This window comes from Tachysurus fulvidraco, chromosome 1, assembly GCF_022655615.1.
Source record: "Tachysurus fulvidraco isolate hzauxx_2018 chromosome 1, HZAU_PFXX_2.0, whole genome shotgun sequence".
Classification (NCBI taxonomy): Eukaryota; Metazoa; Chordata; class Actinopteri; order Siluriformes; family Bagridae; genus Tachysurus; species Tachysurus fulvidraco.
In genome coordinates this window covers 38,003,625-38,024,432 of record NC_062518.1, presented here as the reverse complement: position 1 = coordinate 38,024,432, position 20,808 = coordinate 38,003,625, and the positions used below count along the sequence as shown (strand labels likewise).

The window sequence follows — 20,808 nt, the reverse complement described above, 5'->3', positions numbered from 1 at the left end:
AACCATCCTCGATGTTCCGAGATGGGGGGCACGGTGGCTTAGTGGGTAGCACATTCGCCTCACACCTCCAGGGTTGGGGTTCGATTCCCGCCTCCGCCTTGTGTGTGCGGAGTTTGCATGTTCTCCCCTTGCCTCGGGGGTTTCCTCCGGGTACTCCGGTTTCCTCCCCGGTCCAAAGACATGCATGGTAGGTTGATTGGCATCTCTGGAAAATTGTCCGTAGTGTGCGAGTGTGTGAGTGAATGAGTGTGTTTGTGTGTGTGTGTGTGTGTGTGTGTGTGTTTGTGTGTGTGTGTTTGTGTGTGTGTGTGTGTGTGTGTGTGTGTGTGTGTGTGTGTGTGTGTGTGTGTGTGTGTGTGTGTGTGCCCTGTGATGGGTTGGCACTCCGTCCAGGGTGTATCCTGCATTGATGCCCGATGACCCCTGAGATTGGCACAGGCTCCCCGTGACCCGATGTAGTTCGGATAAAGCGGTAGAAAATGAGTGAGAGTGAGTGAGATGATGTTCCGAGATCCCGCTCCGCTGCCTACAACATGGGGCTCGCCACCAGGGACATGGACGAGTACAAGGCTGCGTCCTAAGGTGTGGGAGTCCTACAGTACAGCAGGACCAGATGGCATCACAGGTCGGGTTCTGAAAGCCTGCCCTGACCAGCTAGCACCAGTGTTCACTGAGATATTCAACCTCTCACTGGCACAGTCTATTTTTCCCTCATGCTTCAAACAGTCCACCATTGTTCCAGTCCCAAAGAAACCCCAGCCCGCCTGACTCAACGATTATCGCCCTGTAGCCCTGACCTCAATACTGATGAAGTGATTTGAGAGCCTTGTCAGAGACCATCATTGCATCACTACCAGACACACTGGATCCACTACAGTTCACGTACCGCCAGAACCGCTCTACTGAGGATGCTATTGCTCATTTCTACACCACGATGAGCCACCTGGACGCCAGAAAAGGGAATTATGCGAAAATGCTGTTTGTGGACTACAGTTCAGGAGCCAGGCCCGGGGTTGGGGCTCGCATGCGAGCGTCTGGTGGCCAGGTCTTACCCCACGGGGCCCGGCCGGGCTCAGCCCGAAGGAGCGATGTGGGGCCGATCTCCTGTGGGCCCACCACCTGCAGGAGAAACCGTACGGGGCTGGTGCAATGTGGATTGGGTGGCAGTTGAAGGCGGGAGCCTCGGCGACCCAATCTCCGGACACGGAATCTGACTCTAGGGACATGGAATGTCACCTCGCTGGGGGGGAAGGAGCCTGAGCTGGTGCAGGAGGTTGAGAGATACCGACTAGAGATAGTTGGGCTCGCCTCTACGCACAGCTTGGGCTCTGGAACCCAACTCCTCGAGAGAGGCTGGACTCCCTACTACTCTGGAGTTGCCCGCGGTGAGAGGCGGCGGGCTGGTGTAGGTGTCAGGGTGCAGGGGGGTATGGACCCAAAAATGCAGAACACATACGACTTCCACAAAAAATAGATTTAATAAGGGAATGTATATAATGTCAGGGAATAATCCAACACAGAAATAAATAGTCGCAGAAAAAACAGGCCAAGCAAAATGTTCCAACAAGAGACTAAGAGAAGAATCCACAAACAAAATCAAGAAGAGCGAGTGCAGGAAAAATTCTTGAAGAAAACAAATGAATAATCCAAAAAGGCCCTTAAGTCCACAGAAGGAAAAACAAAAAATAAATCCCACCAAAATGTCAGAAAAATAGGACTGATCCACAAACGAAAAAGCAAAAATAAAAAAACGGGTCTCTGGCCGACAAAGGCAAAATTGAGTAATCCAAAAAATAACAAAAGGGAAAATCCACGGTTTGAACACACCCGGCTGAAATCCAACACGGGAAATGAAAGTGAAAGTGCTTATATAGTGAGGTGGATTATAAAATAGTGTAACCCGGAAGTGCCACAGCCAAGATGGCTGCCGCCCGGAAGTGGGTGTATAACATCCGAAAGGGTAGGAAACATATGACAGTGGGCTTGCTCATAGCCCCCCAGCTCAGCAGCCATGTGTTGGAGTTCTCCCCGGTGAACGAGAGGGTCATTTCCCTGCGCCTTCGGGTCGGGGAGAGGTCTCTCACTGTTATTTGTGCTTATGGGCCAAATGGCAGTGTAGAGTACCCGACCTTCTTGGCATCTTTTTGAGGGGTGCTAGAAAGTGCCCCAACTGGGGACTTCGTTGTTCTACTAGGGGACTTCAACGCTCACGTGGGCAGCGACAGTGACACTTTTCAGCCCGGGTGGTTGCAGAGGCAAAAACTCGGGTCTGGGAGGAGTTTGGTGAGGCCATGGAGAAGGACTATCGGTTGGCCTCGAAGAAATTCTGGCAAACCGTCCGGCGTCTCAGGAGGGGGAAGCAGTGCCCTGCTCACACTGTGGACAGTGGGAGTGGGAATCTGCTGACTTCGACTGGTGACATCCTCGGACGGTGGAAGGAGTACTTCGAGGATCTCCTCAACCCCACCAACATGTCTTCCATTGAGGAAGCAGAGGTGGAGGGCTCGGTCGTGGACTTGTCAATCTCCCAAGCTGATGTCACTGAAGTAGTTGAGAAGCTCCTCAGTGGCAAGGCAGTGAGGGTGGATGAGATCCGCCCTGAGTACCTTAAGTCTCTGGATGTTGTTGGGCTGTCTTAGTTGACACGCCTCTGCAACATTGTGTGGAGGTTGGGGACAGTGCCTCTGGACTGGCAGACTGGGGTGGTGGTCCCTCTGTTTAAGAAGGGGGACCAGAGGGTGTGTTCCAACTATAAGGGGATCACACTCCTCAGCCTCCCCGGAAAAGTCTATGCCAGGGTACTGGAGAGGAGAATTCGGCCAATAGTCGAACCTTGGATTCAGGAGGAACAATGCGGGTTTTGTCCTGGTCGTGGAACACTGGACCATCTCTATACCCTCACCAGGTTGCTGGAGGGTTCATGGGAGTTTGCCCAACCAGTCCACATGTGTTTTGTGGATCTGGAGAAGGCATTTGACTGTGTCCCTCGTGATGACCTGTGGGGGGTGCTCTGGGAGTATGGGGTCCGGGGCCCTCTGTTAAGGGCTGTCCGGTCCCTATATGACCGGAGCAGGAGTTTGGTTTGCATTGCCGGCAGTAAGTCAGACTTGTTCCCGGTGCATGTTGGACTCCGGCAAAGCTGCCCTTTGTCACCGGTCCTGTTCATTATTTATATGGACAGGATTTCTAGGTGCAGTCGGGGGCCGGAGGGAGTCGGGTTTGGGGACGACAGGATTTCGGCTCTGCTTTTTGCAGATGATGTTGTCCTGTTGGCTTCTTCAAATCAGGACCTTCAGCATGCACTGGGACGGTTTGCAGCCGAGTGTGAAGCGGCGGGGATGAGAATCAGCACCTTCAAGTCCGAGGCTATGGTTCTCAGCCGGAAAGGGTGGCTTGCCCTCTTCAGTTTGGTGGAGAGTTCCTGCCTCAAGTGGAGGAGTTTAAGTATCTTGGGGTCCTGTTCACGAGTGAGGGAAGGATGGAGCGGGAGATCGACAGGCGGATCGGTGTATCTTCTGCAGTGATGCGGTCGATATACTGATCTGTTTTGGTGAAGAAAGAGCTGAGCCGCAAGGCGAAGCTCTCTATTTACCAGTCGATCTAAGTTCCTACCCTCACCTATGGTCATGAGCTTTGGGTCATGACCGAAAGGACAAGATCCCGGATACAGGCGGCCGAAATGAGTTTCCTCCGCAGGGTGGCTGGGTGCACCCTTAGAAATAGGGTGAGGAGCTCAGTCACTCGGGAGGAGCTCAGAGTAGAGCCGCTGCTCCTCCACATTGAGAGGGGTCAGCTGAGGTGGCTCGGGCATCTGTTTCGGATGCCTCCTGGACGCCTCCCTGGGGAGGTGTTCCGGGCATGTCCAACCGGGAGGAGGCCCCGGGGAAGACCTAGGACACGCTGGAGGGACTATGTCTCTCGGCTGGCCTGGGAACGCCTCGGTATTCCCCCGGAAGAGCTGGAGGAAGTGTCTGGGGAGAGGGAAGTCTGGCCATCCCTGCTTAGACTGCTACCCCCGCGACCCGGCCCCGGATAAGCGGTAGAAAATGGATGGATGGACTCAGCCTGCTGCTGTGTCAATGGATCTTCAACTTCCTGCCAGACAGTCCACAAGCCGCACGGGTGGGCAAACACACCTCATTTACCCTCACCCTCAGCACTGGAGCCCTACAGGGTTGTGTTCTGAGCCCCCTACTGTACTCACTGTACACATACTGTATGACTGTGTGGCCACTTCCAACTCTACCACCATCATCAAGTTTGCTGACGACACTGTTGTTGTTGGCCTGATCTCCAACGATGATGAGATGGTCTACTGTACCTACAGGAGAAAAAACCTAGAGAGATGGTGCAAGGCGAACAATCTTCTCCTAAACATCAGCAAGACTGAGGATTTGATAGTGGACTTCAGCATGAAGCCGGAGTGGTCATATCAACCGTTAAACATCAACAGGACACCAGTGGAGAGAGTGGACAGTTTCTAGTACCTAAGAGTTCACATCACACAGGACATGTCTTGGTTCTGTCACATCAACACCCTGGTGAAGAAGGCCCCGCAGCGTCTGTATCATCTGAGACACTTAAGGGACTTCAGGCCTCTCAGGTGCTAAAGACTTTCTACACCTGCACCATTGAGAGCATCCTGATGGGTAGCATAACTTCCTGGTTCGGGAACAGCACCATGCAGGACAGGCGAGCCCTCCAGAGGGTTGTGCGGTCAGCTGAACGTACCATCCACACTAAGCTCCCTGACCAGCAGGACATCTACAGCATGCGGTGCCGGACCAGAGCCAAGAAAATTGTAAAAGATCTCAGCCATCCCAACAATGGACTCTTTTCTTTGTGTTCAGGGAAATGCTTCCACTCCTTGAAAGCAAACACAGAGAGAATGAGGAGAAGCATCTTCCTGCAGGCCATTCGGAGTCTAAATCAGGAAACATCCAGGATCTAGTACTGGACCACTCTCTCCATCTTCACTGTTCTATGCACACCCTTTTTTGCACTGACACTTTAACTCTGGACTTGCACAGCACAGTGCCACTTTATACACTTTATACACTATTTGCACACCATACTGCACCTGGACACTTTAAGGACAATCTTTAAAAATGATACACACTTATGTATATGTATATTTATGCATATGTATATTTATTATTTATGTATATTAATTATATGTACATTATTTTTTTATTTATCTATCTCCTTTTGGTTTTGTTTTTTTTTTCCCTAAATTGCATTCCTTTTTATTCTTACAGTATATACCGGACAGTGCATTTCACTGCATGTTGTACCCTGTATGTATATGTATGTGACAAGCAAAATTTGATTTGATTTGATTTGATATAAACCAAACAAAACATTGCCACAAACACCTCATGGCATCACTATCAAGCATGGTGTTAAATGCCATAGGACCTAGAACAATTTGAAGAACAATCTGTTTATGTATAGAAATCGGAGAAAACTGCACAACTGTTATTGAACGATATTACATATGACATTATATAATGATATTATATTAAACATCTAATAAAGTATTGTGCTGAAATGTGCTAAAACCAATTATGAACCCTATATTGCAATAGTTTAAGACATAAAATAAGCCAACAGAATAACAAATACATGACATAATAGCACATTTAATATGGTGCAGTATTTTAGGGGAAAACAGTTTTCCAAGGAGCTTTGTACTAGCACTAGATACATAAACTAATAATTCTATTTTTGTTTTATTTTTTTTTAACATTGTGAAATCTTTTTTTTTTTCCAAATATTAAAAATATCACAGAGTTCAACCTGATATTAAAATTTTCAATCAAATTTGTTAAAAGCAGGTTCTGATGTCTGTGTAGATACAACTGGTTGTTTTTATGATAATCAAGATCATTTGTAGAAATAGTACAAAAAATATATATTGTTATTGCATGTGCAGTTTGATTGATTCTAAAAATACACACGAGCAGAGGTGAAGCAAGGGAGATGGAGACAAGCTGCACTATGATAGTATGTAGAACTGGCATTTTATCAAACACTATGAAGTGAACAAAGGAATCTAGCCACAGGGGTTGCAAACAAGTGACTTTTGTGCCGGTCCCAAGGACATTCAAATAGAGGATTGCGTCAGGAAGGATATCTGGTGTAAAACGTGCCAAATTTATACATGCCAGTTGTCAGTGTGAATTCCATACCAGATGGGCCGAGGCATGGGTTAACAATGACCACCACCAGCGCTGTCGACCTACAGGGTGCCAGTGGAAATTGGGATACTGTTGATCCAGGAAGGAGAGGAGGGAGAAATGTTGGTGTATAGGTCTGAGATAGGGACTCTTCACATTGGTACAATGGCAGGAAAAGGTAGAGAGCAGGATGACATAATGGTGAGACGGAAGGAAGATATGATGTGTGTGCAGGAGACCAGGTGGAAGGGGAGCAAAGCACGTAGTATTGGAGAGGAATACAAACTGTTTAATTATGGTGTGGATAAGAAGAGAAATGGGGTAGGAGTGATCATGAAGGATGAGTTTGTGAGGCATGTTTTAGAGGTGAAAAAAAGTCAGATAGGGTAATCAGCTTGAAGTAGAAATTGAAGGGGTGATGTTGAATTTCATCAGTGGTTATGCTCCACAAGTAGGCTGAGAGTTAGAAGAGAAGAAGAGATACTGGAGTGAGTTGGATTAGCTGATGGTGAGTATTCCCAGATGGGAGAGAGTAGTGATTGAAGCAGACTTCAATGGGCATGTTGGTGAGGGCATGTTGGTGTTGAGAAGGTGATGGGCAGGTTTGGTGTGAAGGAAAAGAACCTTGAAGGACCCTAGAAGGCAGTGGACTTTCCTAAGCAGTTGGAATGATGTGACAATAAAGGTGACTTGACTTGACTCGAAATGACTCTAGTTAGCACTTATTTCCAGAAGAGAGAAACATATAGTTACATATAGCAGTGGAAATAGGAATATGCAGGTAGACTACATTATATGTAGACGAGGCAATCTAAGAGAGAATGGTTACTGTGGTAGGAAAGAGTGTAGCCAGACAGAGGAAAGATAGAAAAGAAGATCAAGTGGTTTCAGTTGTAAAAGGAAGAATGTCATGAGGAATTCAGACAGAAGCTGAGACAGGCTTTAGATGGTCAGGTAGAGCTCCCAGATGACTGGGAAACTACAGCAGAAGTGATCAGGGAGGCAGGTAGGAGGGTACTACAGTAGGTGTGTCATCTGGAAGGAGAAAAGAAGATAAGGAAACATGGTGGTGGAACAAGGAAGTACAGGACAGCATTCAGAGGAAGAGCCTATATAAAAAGAAGTGGGATATACAGTAGAAAGGACTGAAAAACGTAGACAGAATTACATGGAATCGCTGCATAGGGTGAAGGGAGACATAGAAAAAGGCCAAACTGAAAGCATTCCATAAGTTGTATGCCAGATTAAAAATGAGGGACGGTGAGAAGGACATGTACAGATTAGCGAGACAGAGGGATAGAGATGAGAAGGATGTGGAACAGATAAGGGTGATTAAAGATAGAGATGGAAAGGTGCTAACAGCTGAGGAGAGTGTTCAGAGATGATGGAGAGAGTAACCTGAGGAGCTGATGAATGAGGAAAATGAGATGGAAAGACAAGAGGAAGAGATGAATATTATAAAGCTGGAAATAGCAAAGATTAAAAAAGGATGAGGTGAGGAAGGCTCTGATCAAGAGTGGAAAGGCTAATGGGGGTGTGGAAGTGTCTAGGAGACACAGCAGTGGGGTTTCTATCTAGATTTTTCAACGGGATTTTAGAGAGTGAGAAGATGCCTGAGGAATGGAAGAGAAACATTCTACTTCCGATCTTTAAGAATAAGGGTGATGTGCAGAGTTATACTATAACTACAGAGGTATGAAGATGATGATCCACACAATGAAGCTATGGGAAGGAATAGTGGAAGCTAGGCTAAGAAAGGAAGTGGATATTTGTGAGTATGCATTGGCTTCATATCCAGAAAGAGCACAAACTGATGCAATTAAGCTCAGAATCCAGTGTTCTGGCCATAAACTTCATAAACTTTAAATAGTTTATACAGAATATATGAGCATAAATGTCCATGTTCATGTTTGTTTAGAAAAAAATGTTTAAAATATCTTATTTTTGTGAAAATGTGTATGTTTTTATTTATTGTTTTAATTATTTAGCTATACTTTTGAGAAAACAAGTTTACATGCAAATGTTATTTCATTTAGTAAAAAAATCTTTGTAAAAACTGCATTTTCCTTGATAACCAATCAATTTGGCTCTTGGTACCATGTATTATATCGCAATATCGCAATATTTATCTCAATAATCGCAATATGCAAATTTTCTCAAATCGTTCAGTCCTGACAAGGAAGTGACTGAAGTGAAAGTGAACAGCAGATAGCTCTCATCAAGAACAAACTATTATTTTTACAATAATTTCTGAAATTATCTGCAGACTATACACTAACTGTGAAAGGAGTAAAAATACAGTACAGACAATTCTCAATCTAGTGATTTGGTGTCAAGGAGTAAAAACAGCATGGTCTAACCACAAGAGGGTGACCTGGTGGAAGACCTTATTTATGTTTACATTTGTTTCTATCTATCTTTCCTTAGTTTCTCTGATTGTATAATTGTCATTTAGTGCTTTTCTATTTTTCTGAGTTGAGCTGAGTTGTTGAGATGTCCGTATGGTTTCTGTCGGTTTTGAGTTTATTCTGTTATTTTTTTGTGTTCTTCCTGTTTCACTGGTTTCCACTTTTTTCAATAAATCACCTAGTATTTTTTAATACTGCATTAAGGTCTGAAATTCTGTACAATGCGTGATGTTTTTTAATGCAAGGTATTTTTGTTGCAAAACTTATGATGGCTGCGAAATGTATGACAAAATAACAATTCAGACAAACAAAATGACAATTCAGACAAACCGGAAGAGGTAGGTATAAAGTCTTACCGCTAATTGGATGCGACATCTGCCACTCAAGATACACAAGAGGTCACCAGGCTGTGAATGTACAGGTGCATTTCAATTCAAATCAAATCAAATTTTATTTGTCACATACACATACATACAGGGTACAATATATAGTGAAATGCTTTATGCAACTGTCTGGTATAAGAATAAAAAAACAACAAATAAAAAGTATAAAAAAGCAAGAAATCAAATAAGAATAAAATATAACAAGTATAAACTATATAAGAAAACTATATAAGAAAACTATATAAAAATATGAAAATATAGATGAAGAAATAATGTATATACATATGCATAATATGCATATATATAAATGTGTATGGTATTTGAAGATTGTCCTTAAAGTGTCCAGGTGCAGTATGGTGTTTAAATAGTGTATAAAGTGGCACTCTGCTGTGAAAGTCCAGACCTAAGGTGTCCATAGAATGTCCAGGTGCAGTATGGTTTGTAAATAGTATGTGGGGTGTATAAAGTGGCACTGTGCTGTGCAAGTCCAGAGTTAAAGTGACAGTGACAGTCCAGAATTAAAGTGTCATTGCGGGGATGGCTGAGATCTTTTGCAATCTTCCTGGCTCTGGTCCGGCAGGTCAGGGAGCTCAGTGTGGATGGTATGTTCAGCTGACCGCACCACCCTCTGGAGGGCTCGCCTGTCCTGCATGGTGCTGTTCCCGAACCAGGAGGTGATGCTACCAGTCAGGACGCTCTCGATGTTGCAGGTGTAGAAAGTCTTTAGCACCTGAGTAGCACCTGAGTAGCACCTCATCTATAAATGAGATAAGTGCAATTTGTTCTGGAAAATGCTGTAAAATTAGATAATAGCATGCATGTATGGAGATATCTACCGCACAGATTCTGGCTCTAATTTTCACAAAATGGCAAATCTCATTTCGACCCAAAACATCCATCCATCCATCCATCCATCCATCCATCCATCCATCTTCTACTGCTTATCCGGGGCCGGGTCGCGGGTGCAGAAGTCTAAGCAGCGACGCCCAGACTTCCCTCTCCCCAGACACTTCCTCCAGCTCTTCTGGGGGAATACCTCCAGCGTGTCCTAGGTCTTCCCAGGGGCCTCCTCCCGGTTGGACATGCCCGGAACACCTTCCCAGGAGGCATCCGAAACAGATGCCCGAGCCACCTCAGCTGACTCCTCTCGATGTGGAGGAGCAGTGGCTCTACTCTAAGCTCCTCCAAAGTGACCAAGCTCCTCACCCTATCTCTAAGGGAGCGTCCAGCTACCCTGCGGAGGAAACTCATTTCGGCCGCCTGTATCTGGGATCTTGTCCTTTCGATCATGACCCAAAGCTCATAACCATAGGTGAGGGTAGGAACGTAGATCGACTGGTAAATAGAGAGCTTCGCCTTGCGGCTCAGCTCTTTCCTCACCACAACAGACCGGTCGAATGCCTTCTCCAGATCCACAAAGCACATGTGAACTGGTTGGGCAAACTCCCATGAACCCTCCAGCAACCTAGTGAGGGTATAGAGATGGCCCATTGTTCCACGACCGGGACGAAACCCGCATTGTTCCTCCTGAATCTGAGGTTCGACTATCGGCCAAATTCTCCTCTCCAGTTCCCTGGCATAGACTTTTCCGGGAAGGCTGAGGAGTGTGATCCCCTGTATTTGGAACACATCCTCCGGTCCCCCTTCTTAAACAGAGGGACCACCACCCCAGTCTGCCAGTCCAGAGGCACTGTCCCAAACCTCCACACGATGTTGCAGAGGCGTGTCAACCAAGACAGCCCCACAACATCCAGAGACTTGAGGTACTCAGGGTGGATCTCATCCACCCCCACTGTCTTGCCACTGAGGAGCTTCTCAATTACCTCAGTGACATCAGCTTGGGGGATCGACGAGTCCACAACTGAGCCCCTGGCCTCTGCTTCCTCAGTGGAAGTCATGCCGGTGGGGTTGAGAAACTCAAAGTACTCCTTCCACCATCCGAGGATGTCCCCAGTCGAAGTCAGCAGATTCCCACTCCCACTGTAAACAGTGTGGGCAGGGCACTGCTTCCCCCTCCTGAGGTGCTGGACAGTTTGCCAGAATTTCTTTGAGGCCAACTGATAGTCCTTCTACATGGCCTTACCGAACTCCTCCCAGACCCGAGTTTTTGCCTCCGCAACCACCCGGGCTGAAGCTCGCTTTGCCCTCCGGTACCTATCAGCTGCCTCCGGAGTCCCCCGAGTCAACCAGGCTCGATAAGACTCCTTCTTCAGCTTGACGGCATCCCTTACTTCTGGGTTCAGGGATTGCCACCATGACAGGCACTGGAGACCTTACGGCCACAGCTCCGAGCGGCCGCATCGACAATGGAGGAGGAGAACATGGTCCACTCAGGCTCAATGTCTCCAACCTCCCTTGGGATCTGGTTGAAGCTCTGCCAGAGGTGGGAATTGAAGATCTCTCTGACCAGAGACTCTGCCAAACATTCCCAGCAGACCCTCACAGTACGTTTTGGTCTGCCAAGTCTGACCAATTTCCTCCCCCACCAAAGGATCCAACTCACCACCAGGTGGTGATCAGTTGACAGCTCTGCCCATCTCTTTACCCGAGTGTCCAAGACATATGGCCGGAGGTCAGATGAAACAACCACAAAGTCGATCATCAACCTAAGACCTAGGGTGTCCTGGTGCCATGTGCACTGATGGACACCCTTATGCTTGAACATGGTGTTTGTTATAGACAAACTGTGACTAGCACAGAAGTCCAATAACAGAACCCCACTCAGGTTCAGGTCGGGGGGGCCGTTCTTCCCAATCACGCCCCTCCAGGTGTCAGTGTCGCTGCCCACGTGAGCGTTGAAGTCCCCCAGTAGAAAGACGGAGTCCCCAGTCAGAGTACTTTCCAGCACCCCTTCCAGAGACACCAAGAAGGTCAGGTACTCTACACTGCCATTTGGCCCATAAGCACAAATAACAGTGAGAGACCTATCCCTGACCCGAAGGCGCAGTGAAACGACCCTCCCATTCACCGGGGTAAACTCCAACACATGGTTGCTGAGCTGGGGGGAGCAAGCCCACACCAACCCGCCGCCTCTTACTGCGGGCAACTCCAGAGTAATAGAGAGTCCAGCCTCTCTCAAGGAGTTGGGTTCCAGAGCCCAAGCTGTGTGTGGAGGCGAGCCCAACTATCTCTAGTCGATATCTCCCAACCTCCCACACCAGCTCAGGCTCCTTCCCCCCCAGCGAGGTAACATTCCATGTCCCTAGTGCCAGATTCCGTGTCCGGGGATTGGGTCGCCGAGGCACCCGCCTTCGACTGCCACCCAATCCACATTGCACCGGCCCCTTATGGTTCCTCCTGCAGGTGGTGGGCCCACAGGAGATCGACCCAAAACAAGGCATCAGAAATGCAAAATGAGACTGAATGGTGCTGTGCTGTCCATTCTTAGACAGTCATTGTGCAAAACTCTCTGAGAAATTCATATTTTTGTTAAAAACACTGACCTTATGTTCAAAGTTATTTCAAAATCTAGATATTCTGGAAGAATGTTGCCAAATCTTTACATAAAAGGATTTTTAAAATTCATAAATTGTAATAGGAAAACTGGTCAGTGTTTGAATGCAATGTCAGTATACAAGTATATGCTCTCTTCAATGTGTTAGATTCTTTGGTGGAGGTAGATGTACAGATAACTTGTTTCTGTTTTTATGGGACTGCCGTCATGTGGCATGATGAGACAGAGAAAACCTTAAATGACATACTTTTACCTTAAATGTGGCTTGTCTGAATGTGTCTTCATTTTTAAAGAAGAATGACTATGAGTGAGCCCATGACCCATAGTTTGGGAAGCCCAATTTTAAATGCTTCCAGTATTATTGCTTAGGCTTAACACTGCAGACATGTATGTTAAATCAAACAGATTAATCAATATCACCTCGTACTTTTGCATGTGTGAACTGAATGATGTGTTTTCTTACAGATAAGCTTACAAAAAAAAACAATGGCTGAAATGTCTGATCCTTCATCACCAACCAGAGTCAAAAGAAAGAATAGCATGGATAAAATATATAAGTGTAAGTTATACAGTTCCTATTGTTAATGTTTTAATATTGTTTTAGATGAATATCTGGATGTCAGTTAAAGAAAAGAGAAAAATGTCATGCAGACAAAAAACATAAATCAAGTGCAGAAAAACTGTTGCAAGATTCTCCAAGAAGCTCAGTAAAAGTTACCAGCTAATAAAACTGCACAACTGGTACACAATACTACTAATTTTAGTACAGTAGTTGGTAGTAGTTTACAAAACCAAATATTGACTATTATAATATTGTCTGTTTACTGCTCTTTATAAAATATTTTTTTTGTTATTACTTTTATCTCATTTGTGTAATTGCAATATGTATATATTGTGGATCACTGTCCTGTAGCATAAGAGTTGTCAGTTTAAGTTCCTTCTTGACCGTATGTGTCATGTTTATTTCCAGAATTTGCTGACATTTATTGAAATATATTTTTTAATCCCCTTCAATCCCCCATCATATTAAATCATTTATTAAAGCCCATGGTTTTTGAGCACAATAATTATTTCTAATGATAAATCTTGAGCTCATGTCTAATGTGTCAGTAAAGCTCTAATGAATTAATTCAATACAATATGTAATTTGGTTGGGGAGCCCAAAAGTTTACATACAAATATATTTTTAATATGTGTTGAATAATGTTTAGTACATAGAATAGATGAATAACACTAACTTTTTTGTGTATTGAAGTCGAGGGTGAATCCAGTGGCTGCCTGCCTGAAAAGGAGTGGTTGTGTTCAATCTGTATGCATGTGTTCACCGATCCAGTCACCACTCCATGTGGACACAACTTCTGTAAGAGCTGCCTTACACAGTGCTGGGACAAGAGTCAACACTGTCACTGTCCAGTATGTAAAGAGAAATTCACCAAGAAACCTGAACTGAAGATTAATACAACACTGAGAAAGGTTGCAGATCATTTCAAGAAGAAAAGTGGTTCTGACAAACCTGAGGTTCTTTGTGATGCCTGCAGTGGAGAGAAGCTGAAGGCCCTGAAATCCTGTCTGGATTGTCGTGTAACTTTGTGTAAAACTCATTTAGGTCCTCATTATAGTATGCCTAAACTTAAGAAGCACAAACTAATAAACCCTGTGGAGAACCTGGAGGACTACATATGCCAGAAACATGAGAGAGCTCTGGAGCTGTTCTGTAGAGATGATCAGACGTGTGTGTGTCAGTTCTGTACTGAGACAGACCACAAGAATCACAACACTGTTCCTATAGATGAGGAGAGCAGAGAGAGGAAGGTGAGAAACACTGATTAACATCAACTTTGGATAATCTTACAAAATAGGCAAATTTAATTTATCCAGTAGTAGATTAGACTGGAGGAAACCACTGCCCATCAGTTATATGGTTGAATTGTATTCATATTCATTTATAAAATGAGTAATTAACACACATTAGTACATTTTTATGCAAAATAACTAACTGATGAGAAATAATTTTTGTACAAAAATATTTGTCTTCTCTGTCCTAAGACTAAGCTGGGAAAAACACAGACAGATGTGCAGCAGATGATTCAAGACAGACTGAAGAAGATTCAAGAGATCAAACACTCCGTAGAGCTCAGAAAAGTGTGTACAAATGTGAAATGATTTTGTTGCTCTATCTTGAATGATTTACATTGTTGTATTTTGAATGCATTCTCTTCTGGTAAGGCAGGATTCTGATTTTTGTGTAATATCTGCTTGACTCAGTTGTACACATTAATGTTTCCATTAAGGTGTGAATTGTGGGCAAGTCTTATTAAGATTTATTGAAGGTTATCCAGTCAGAATGATATTCTGCAAAGGCTTGCATCAATTTAGACAAGAAGTCTAAATTGGTAGCTTCTGTCTATTATTTCCGGTACCACTTTCCTCTTTTACTCTTGAATAGGCTCAAACATGCAATTAAAAACTACCTCTGTTGTCAACCCTCTCAGAAATAAATGCTGTCAACCTCATCTACCGGGAGGCATGGTGGCTTAGTGGTTAGCACGTTCGCCTCACACCTCCAGGGTTGGGGGTTCGATTCCCGCCTCCGTTTTGTGTGTGTGGAGTTTGCATGTTCTCCCTGTGCCTCAGGGGTTTCCTCCGGGTACTCCGGTTTCCTCCCCTGGTCCAAAGACATGCATGGTAGGTTGATTGGCATCTCTGGAAAATTGTCCGTAGTGTGTGAGTGTGTTAGTGATGGAGAGTGTGTGTGTGTGTCCCCTGTGATGGTTTGGCACTCCGTCCAGGGTGTATCCTGCCTTGATGCCCGATGACGTCTGAGATAAGCACACGCTCCCCGTGACCCAAGAAGTTCGGATAAGCGGTAGAAAATGAATGAATGAATGAACCTCATCTACCATCCTCTGTTGTCTCACTCACAACCAGCTGTGGTACTGTAGATGGTCTCTGGCATTACCAGTCTAATACAAAGAAAGCTGAATTCATTCAAGACCTGGATTTTCCACAGAACTCAGCTCTCTCATCTTCTTATGTTTTAGGCCTGCTGTTATGGAGACAGTGTTTCACACTTCTGTCCATTCTTTTGAATTACATGCAGTTACAGTTGCTTTTCCAATCAACCTTCTCATGATTGTGATCTACTGCCCTCACGGTCCCCTAGGAGACTTTCTTGAAGAAATGGACACATTTATCATTCTTTCCCTAATGACAGCACCCCTCTAATGTCCTTTGGAGATTTCAACCTCTGTTGGACACTTCTTCATAAGATCCTTATAAACATCACAACATATTTTCTTCACTACTTAACCTCATGACTGCTGTTACCCTCTCTTCACTGTATGTGAAAGACATTGCCACCATTGATGATTGCCACCATTGATGAAAATTGCCTGATCTTCAGGATTCACCATCTCTTTCACTTTTTTTTAAACTAGCAATAGAATTGATCCTGCAAGTCATCTTGTCCTGCAGTCCCAACCCCTGCCTTCTGGATCCAGTCTCTTCCACCATCTCATAAGTACAACTGTATCATTACAATCACCAATGACTCCATAAATGGCTGCCTACTGCTCCGGGTGTGTTCACGGTGTGTGTGTGTGTATGTTCACTGCTGTGTGTGTGCACTTTGGATGGGTTAAATGCAGAGAACAAATTCTGAGTATGGCTCACCCAACTTAGCCGTATGTCACTTCACTTCATAACATTTGGTAATGTATTCCCATTCTGGTATCACTTCTTTATTTCTTCTAAAATTCTTGGACACACTGTTTACAATCAACTGTCTTTCCAGTTCTCACAGAACGACCTCCAAGAGCCCAATCAGTCAAACTGGCATGTTCCACAGAGACTGCCCTTTAGACAGCCAATCTGTCATTATTCCTCGTCTTTCTTGACCTTTCAGTAGAGTTTGACACAGTCAACCACAAAACTCTCTTGTCCACCCTCAAGAGTCTTGGAATTTGTGGCAAAGCACATATGTTTCTTCTTATCTTAAAGGTCATTTATATCAAGTGACATGGAGGAGACTGGCATCTGTTTCATGCAGATTCTTCACTGGTTGTTCCACAAGACTCTTTTTGTTTATTCCTGTAGTACTTCTCTTGGTGAAGTCACATCCTCACATGGGTTTTCATATCACTTCTATCCAGATGACAACAAACTCCTCATTCAGACACTGTTGTTTCTTCCCATAATGGATAGCAGCTCATCAGCTGAAAACTGATCCTAGCAAAACTAAACTGCAGTCAGTCCTAGGTGATTTATGCCATTGACAGGATCTTGCAATCTCCCTTGTCACTCTCTGATCTCACATCAGGCAACTGTCCTTTTCCTCTAACATTGTTAATCTGACTTGCTCATTTCGATTTCACCTTTACAATATTTTTATTCACACAAACCACTCAGGTACTTGTTTAGTCCCTTTTAATTTCAAGACTGTACTACTCCAACTGCATTGCTCCTGGCAGATCTACCTCTGAGTGCAATTTAACCTACACAAATGATCAAGAATGCAGCTGCATGACTTGTTTTAAACCGTCCTACTGTATGTTCTCCCATACCAAACCATTGTTACTTCCACTACATCCACTTTATAGATGGATAGTATTAGTAGGCTATGACATTGTAAAGCAGTACTGATGTGTTCTTTAATGGAGACTTCTGTAAATGTCTAAATAGCTGTTACATGTACACAAATATTTACTGTACTGTTGATTTAATTTTCTACTAATGTACAGACTGCAATAAACAGTATTCAATGTTATCCGACAAAATGCAAACATTTGTTCTTCCTTTAGAGAAGCACAGAGAAAGGGAAAGCAGACAGTGTTGAAATCTTCACTGCTCTTATTCGCTCCATTGAGAGAAGTCAGGCTGAGATGCTGGAGTTGATGGAGAAGAAGCAGAAAGCAGCAGAGAGTCAAGCTGAAGGACTCATTAAAGAGCTGGAGCAGGAAATCACTGTGCTAAAGAGGAGAGACACTGAGCTGGAGCAGCTCTCACACACTGAAGAGCATCTCCACCTCCTACAGGTCAGTGTTCCTCTCTCTGCTCACTGACAATGCAGAACATCACAGAACAAGACTCACCATGCTAAAAGATTTCTCCTCTCTCCTGCTCTACTTCAGAGTTACACCTCTACCTGCAGCCCTCCACACACCAAGAACTGGGATGAAGTCAGAATTAACACTGATCTGAGTGAGGACACTCTGTCTCAGCTTCAAGAGAAGCTGAATGAGAAAATCACTAAAACCCTGTATGAAAAGTTAAAGGAAACAGGTAACAAAGATTTAGTAATAATAATAATAATAATAATAATAATAATAATAATAATAATAATAATAATAATAATAATAATTTGAACATTGTTATAATGTTACAAATATTGCAGTAAAATAATTGAAAATGTGATATTTTGTTGTAATTAGTTTCCACTGAACTGAAGAGGATTCAACAGTATGCAGGTACAGTGAGCTTTCTGATTTCCTCTCTAATTAAAACACACAGATCTGTGTACACATACTGTATGTTTTCATTATTCTCTTCGCTATAGCTCCCTTTTACCTCACTAGTAGCTCGCATGTTAGATTTATTTATGTTCCACATGTAACACCTTTGCTCTTTGATTGTTTACATTGACACGTGTGTTTGTTTTGATTCATGTGTTGTCTCAAGTTCTGTGCTTCCCGTCTTGATTTGTTCCGGTATTTCAGTCTTCATATTCCCTTTTTCACAGGGATGTATTATCGTTGTATCCATATGATCTTGCTGTACTAATCCTTCTTTTCCATTTCATGTTTCTTGCTTAATCCATAGTCTGAACCCATATAAACTCTCATTATATTGATCATAGTTTTTGTTTCCTGTATTCGTATCGACACTAATCTGTCGCTGACAGCCTGGTCTTTGCTTTCAGTTTTTCAGTTTGGAATTTGTGTTGTGTTTTAAACAAATTTAAATTTTAGTCATAAAGATCACAAGAAAACACAACATGCAGTTTTTAAATGAGGGTTTTTATTATTAATGAAAACAAAATCCAAACCCACATGGCTGTGTGAAAAACGGTTTGCCCCCTAAAGGCTCGTCTTAGTTTTGCAAGAAAACATTTTGAACAGCTTGAAAAGCTGAACCTTTTGCCAGATGTGTGTCCCATTACATCTGGCATAAAGGTAACACTGCATTTCAGAAAAAAAACATCATACCAACAGTAAAATATGGTGGTGGTAGTGTGATGGTCTGGGGCTATTTTGCTGCTTCAGGACCTGGAAGACTTGCTCCAGTGAATGGAATCATGAATTCTGCTGTCTACCAAAAAAATCTGTAAGGACAATGTGCATCCATCTGTTTGTGACCTCAAGCTGAAGCAAATCTTGGTTCTGCAGCAGGACAATGATCCAAAACACACCAGCAAGTCCTGAATGGCTGAAGAAAAACAAAATGAAGACATTTTAGCCTGACCTGAATCCTACTGATGCTGTGGCATGACCTTAAAAAGGCAGTTCATGCTCAAAAAACCTCCATTGTGACTGAATTACAACAATTCTGCCAAGAATTCTCCAAAATTCCTCCACAGTGCTGTGTAACAGACTCATTTCAAGTTATCGCAAATGCTTGGTTGCAGTTGTTGCTGCTAAGGGTGGCCCAACAACTTATTAGGTTTAGGGGGCAAGCACCTTTTCACAAAGGCCATGTAGGTTTGGATTTTGTTTTCAAATAAAAACTTCATTTAAAAACTGCATGTTGTGTTTACTTGTGTTATATTTGACCATTATTTAAATTGAAGTTGATGTTTGAAGATCTGAAACATTAAAGTGAGACAAATGTGTAAAAAAAATAAAACCAGTTAGCGGGCCAACACTTTTTCACATAACTGTATACATTGCACATCCTGCATGGCAAATAACTTTATAATTCTTGAAATTTACTGTACATTTTTTACCAAGCCAATCAGTTGTTTTCTTCGAATACCTTAAATTTACCACATATCAGAAATATTAGGCACTCATTAAACATTAAACATTACACATTAACCGAGATTTCCACTCATGTCATGTGTCTCTGAGGCCTTCAAGTGTCTAACTGCAGGACATATTTCACATACTGTATTAAATAAAAATGCTCTACCTGCCATTTTCAGTTACCAATATATTAAATATGCTTAATTATTGCTTTCATATTCCAGAACAAATGCTATGAATGCTAGTTATTATAAACCGAATGGTAATTTGATAGTATTTTTTACCTGCATATCAAACACTGTGTGTTTCTCTCAGTGGATGTGACTCTGGATCCTGATACAGCTCATCCCAAACTCATACTGTCTGCTGATGGAAAACAGGTGACACATGGAGATCAACGACAGAATCTCCCTGATACACCAGAAAGATTTGATTTTTGTCCTGGTGTTTTGGGAAAGCAGAGTTTCTCCTCAGGGAGATTTTATTATGAGGTGGAGGTCAGAGGGAAAACTGACTGGACATTAGGAGTTTCAAGACAGTCCATTAGCAGGAAGGAGGACATTACACTGAGTCCTCAGAATGGATTCTGGACTGTGATCCTGAGGAATGAGAATCAGTATAAGGCTTGTGCAAGTCCCCCTGTTCCTCTCACACTGAGAGACAAGGTGAAGAAGGTGGGAGTGTTTGTGGATTATGAGGAGGGTCTGGTCTCCTTTTATGATGTGGAGGGCAAATCTTGTATCTACTCTTTTACTGCTCAGCCTTTTGCTGAGACTCTCTGTCCTTTTTTAAGTCCAAGTACAAATAAAGTAGGTAAAAATTCAGCACCACTCATCATCTCGCCTGTATTTAAATCTGAATGATTTTTTATCTCATAAATGCTAAGAATAAAAAGGAATATTATAAAACTAAATACTCTAAAACCTATTTATTGCAATATACTGTAATCAGAAATTCGTGTCAAGTATCTGGTCAATTCATTTTAATATATGAAGTTTGTAAATCCTACCTTTTTTTCATTTTCTTTATGCTTGTGTAATTTTGTCATTACAAATAAAGTATCAATAAAGATCATTCATCGTTCGGATTAATCTTACTACAGAATGTAACATGATCAGCATTTATAAACAGAAGTCAATGTTGTCTGTGTTAACCAAACAAAAATGTGTTGTTGTTTTTTTTCAAAAGACAATATGAAGTACCAATGATACAATAGATCAACAATAATATACAATTCAAAAAATAGTGGCAACCAGATTGCTACATGGCTCATAGAGAAAAAGATTAAATAAAGTTCTTACCTAACTTAGAAGTATCTTCCACCCTGTGTAGATGTGGGGTGGAGGTTCACATTAATGCTCACACTTTTTTTTTTTTTTACGGTGCTGGTGACATCATCGATGGTGCTGGAGCAGTTCATGGAGG

At 43.2% G+C, this 20,808-nt stretch overlaps 1 protein-coding gene across 1 annotated transcript; it reads left to right on the top strand.

Annotated features, from left to right (window-relative positions):
* Positions 1-12,919: 12,919 nt before the first annotated feature.
* On the top strand, positions 12,920-20,246 carry LOC113663179 (E3 ubiquitin-protein ligase TRIM21-like). The gene is made up of 7 exons (XM_027178375.1): positions 12,920-12,983; positions 13,680-14,236; positions 14,471-14,566; positions 17,224-17,457; positions 17,554-17,704; positions 17,854-17,889; positions 19,699-20,246. Exons 1-7 carry the CDS (start codon positions 12,920-12,922, stop codon positions 20,244-20,246), a joined length of 1,686 nt encoding a protein of 561 aa, XP_027034176.1.
* The last annotated feature ends 562 nt before the right edge of the window (positions 20,247-20,808 follow it).

Excerpts from the sequence above, each read along its gene's own strand:
- LOC113663179 (XM_027178375.1), top strand. The coding sequence starts at position 12,920 with ATGTCTGATCCTTCATCACCAACCAGAGTCAAAAGAAAGAATAGCATG. Across the intron at positions 12,984-13,679 it reads CATGGATAAAATATATAAGT|TCGAGGGTGAATCCAGTGGC; the intron begins GTAAGTTATACA and ends TGTGTATTGAAG. Across the intron at positions 17,458-17,553 it reads AGCATCTCCACCTCCTACAG|AGTTACACCTCTACCTGCAG; the intron begins GTCAGTGTTCCT and ends GCTCTACTTCAG.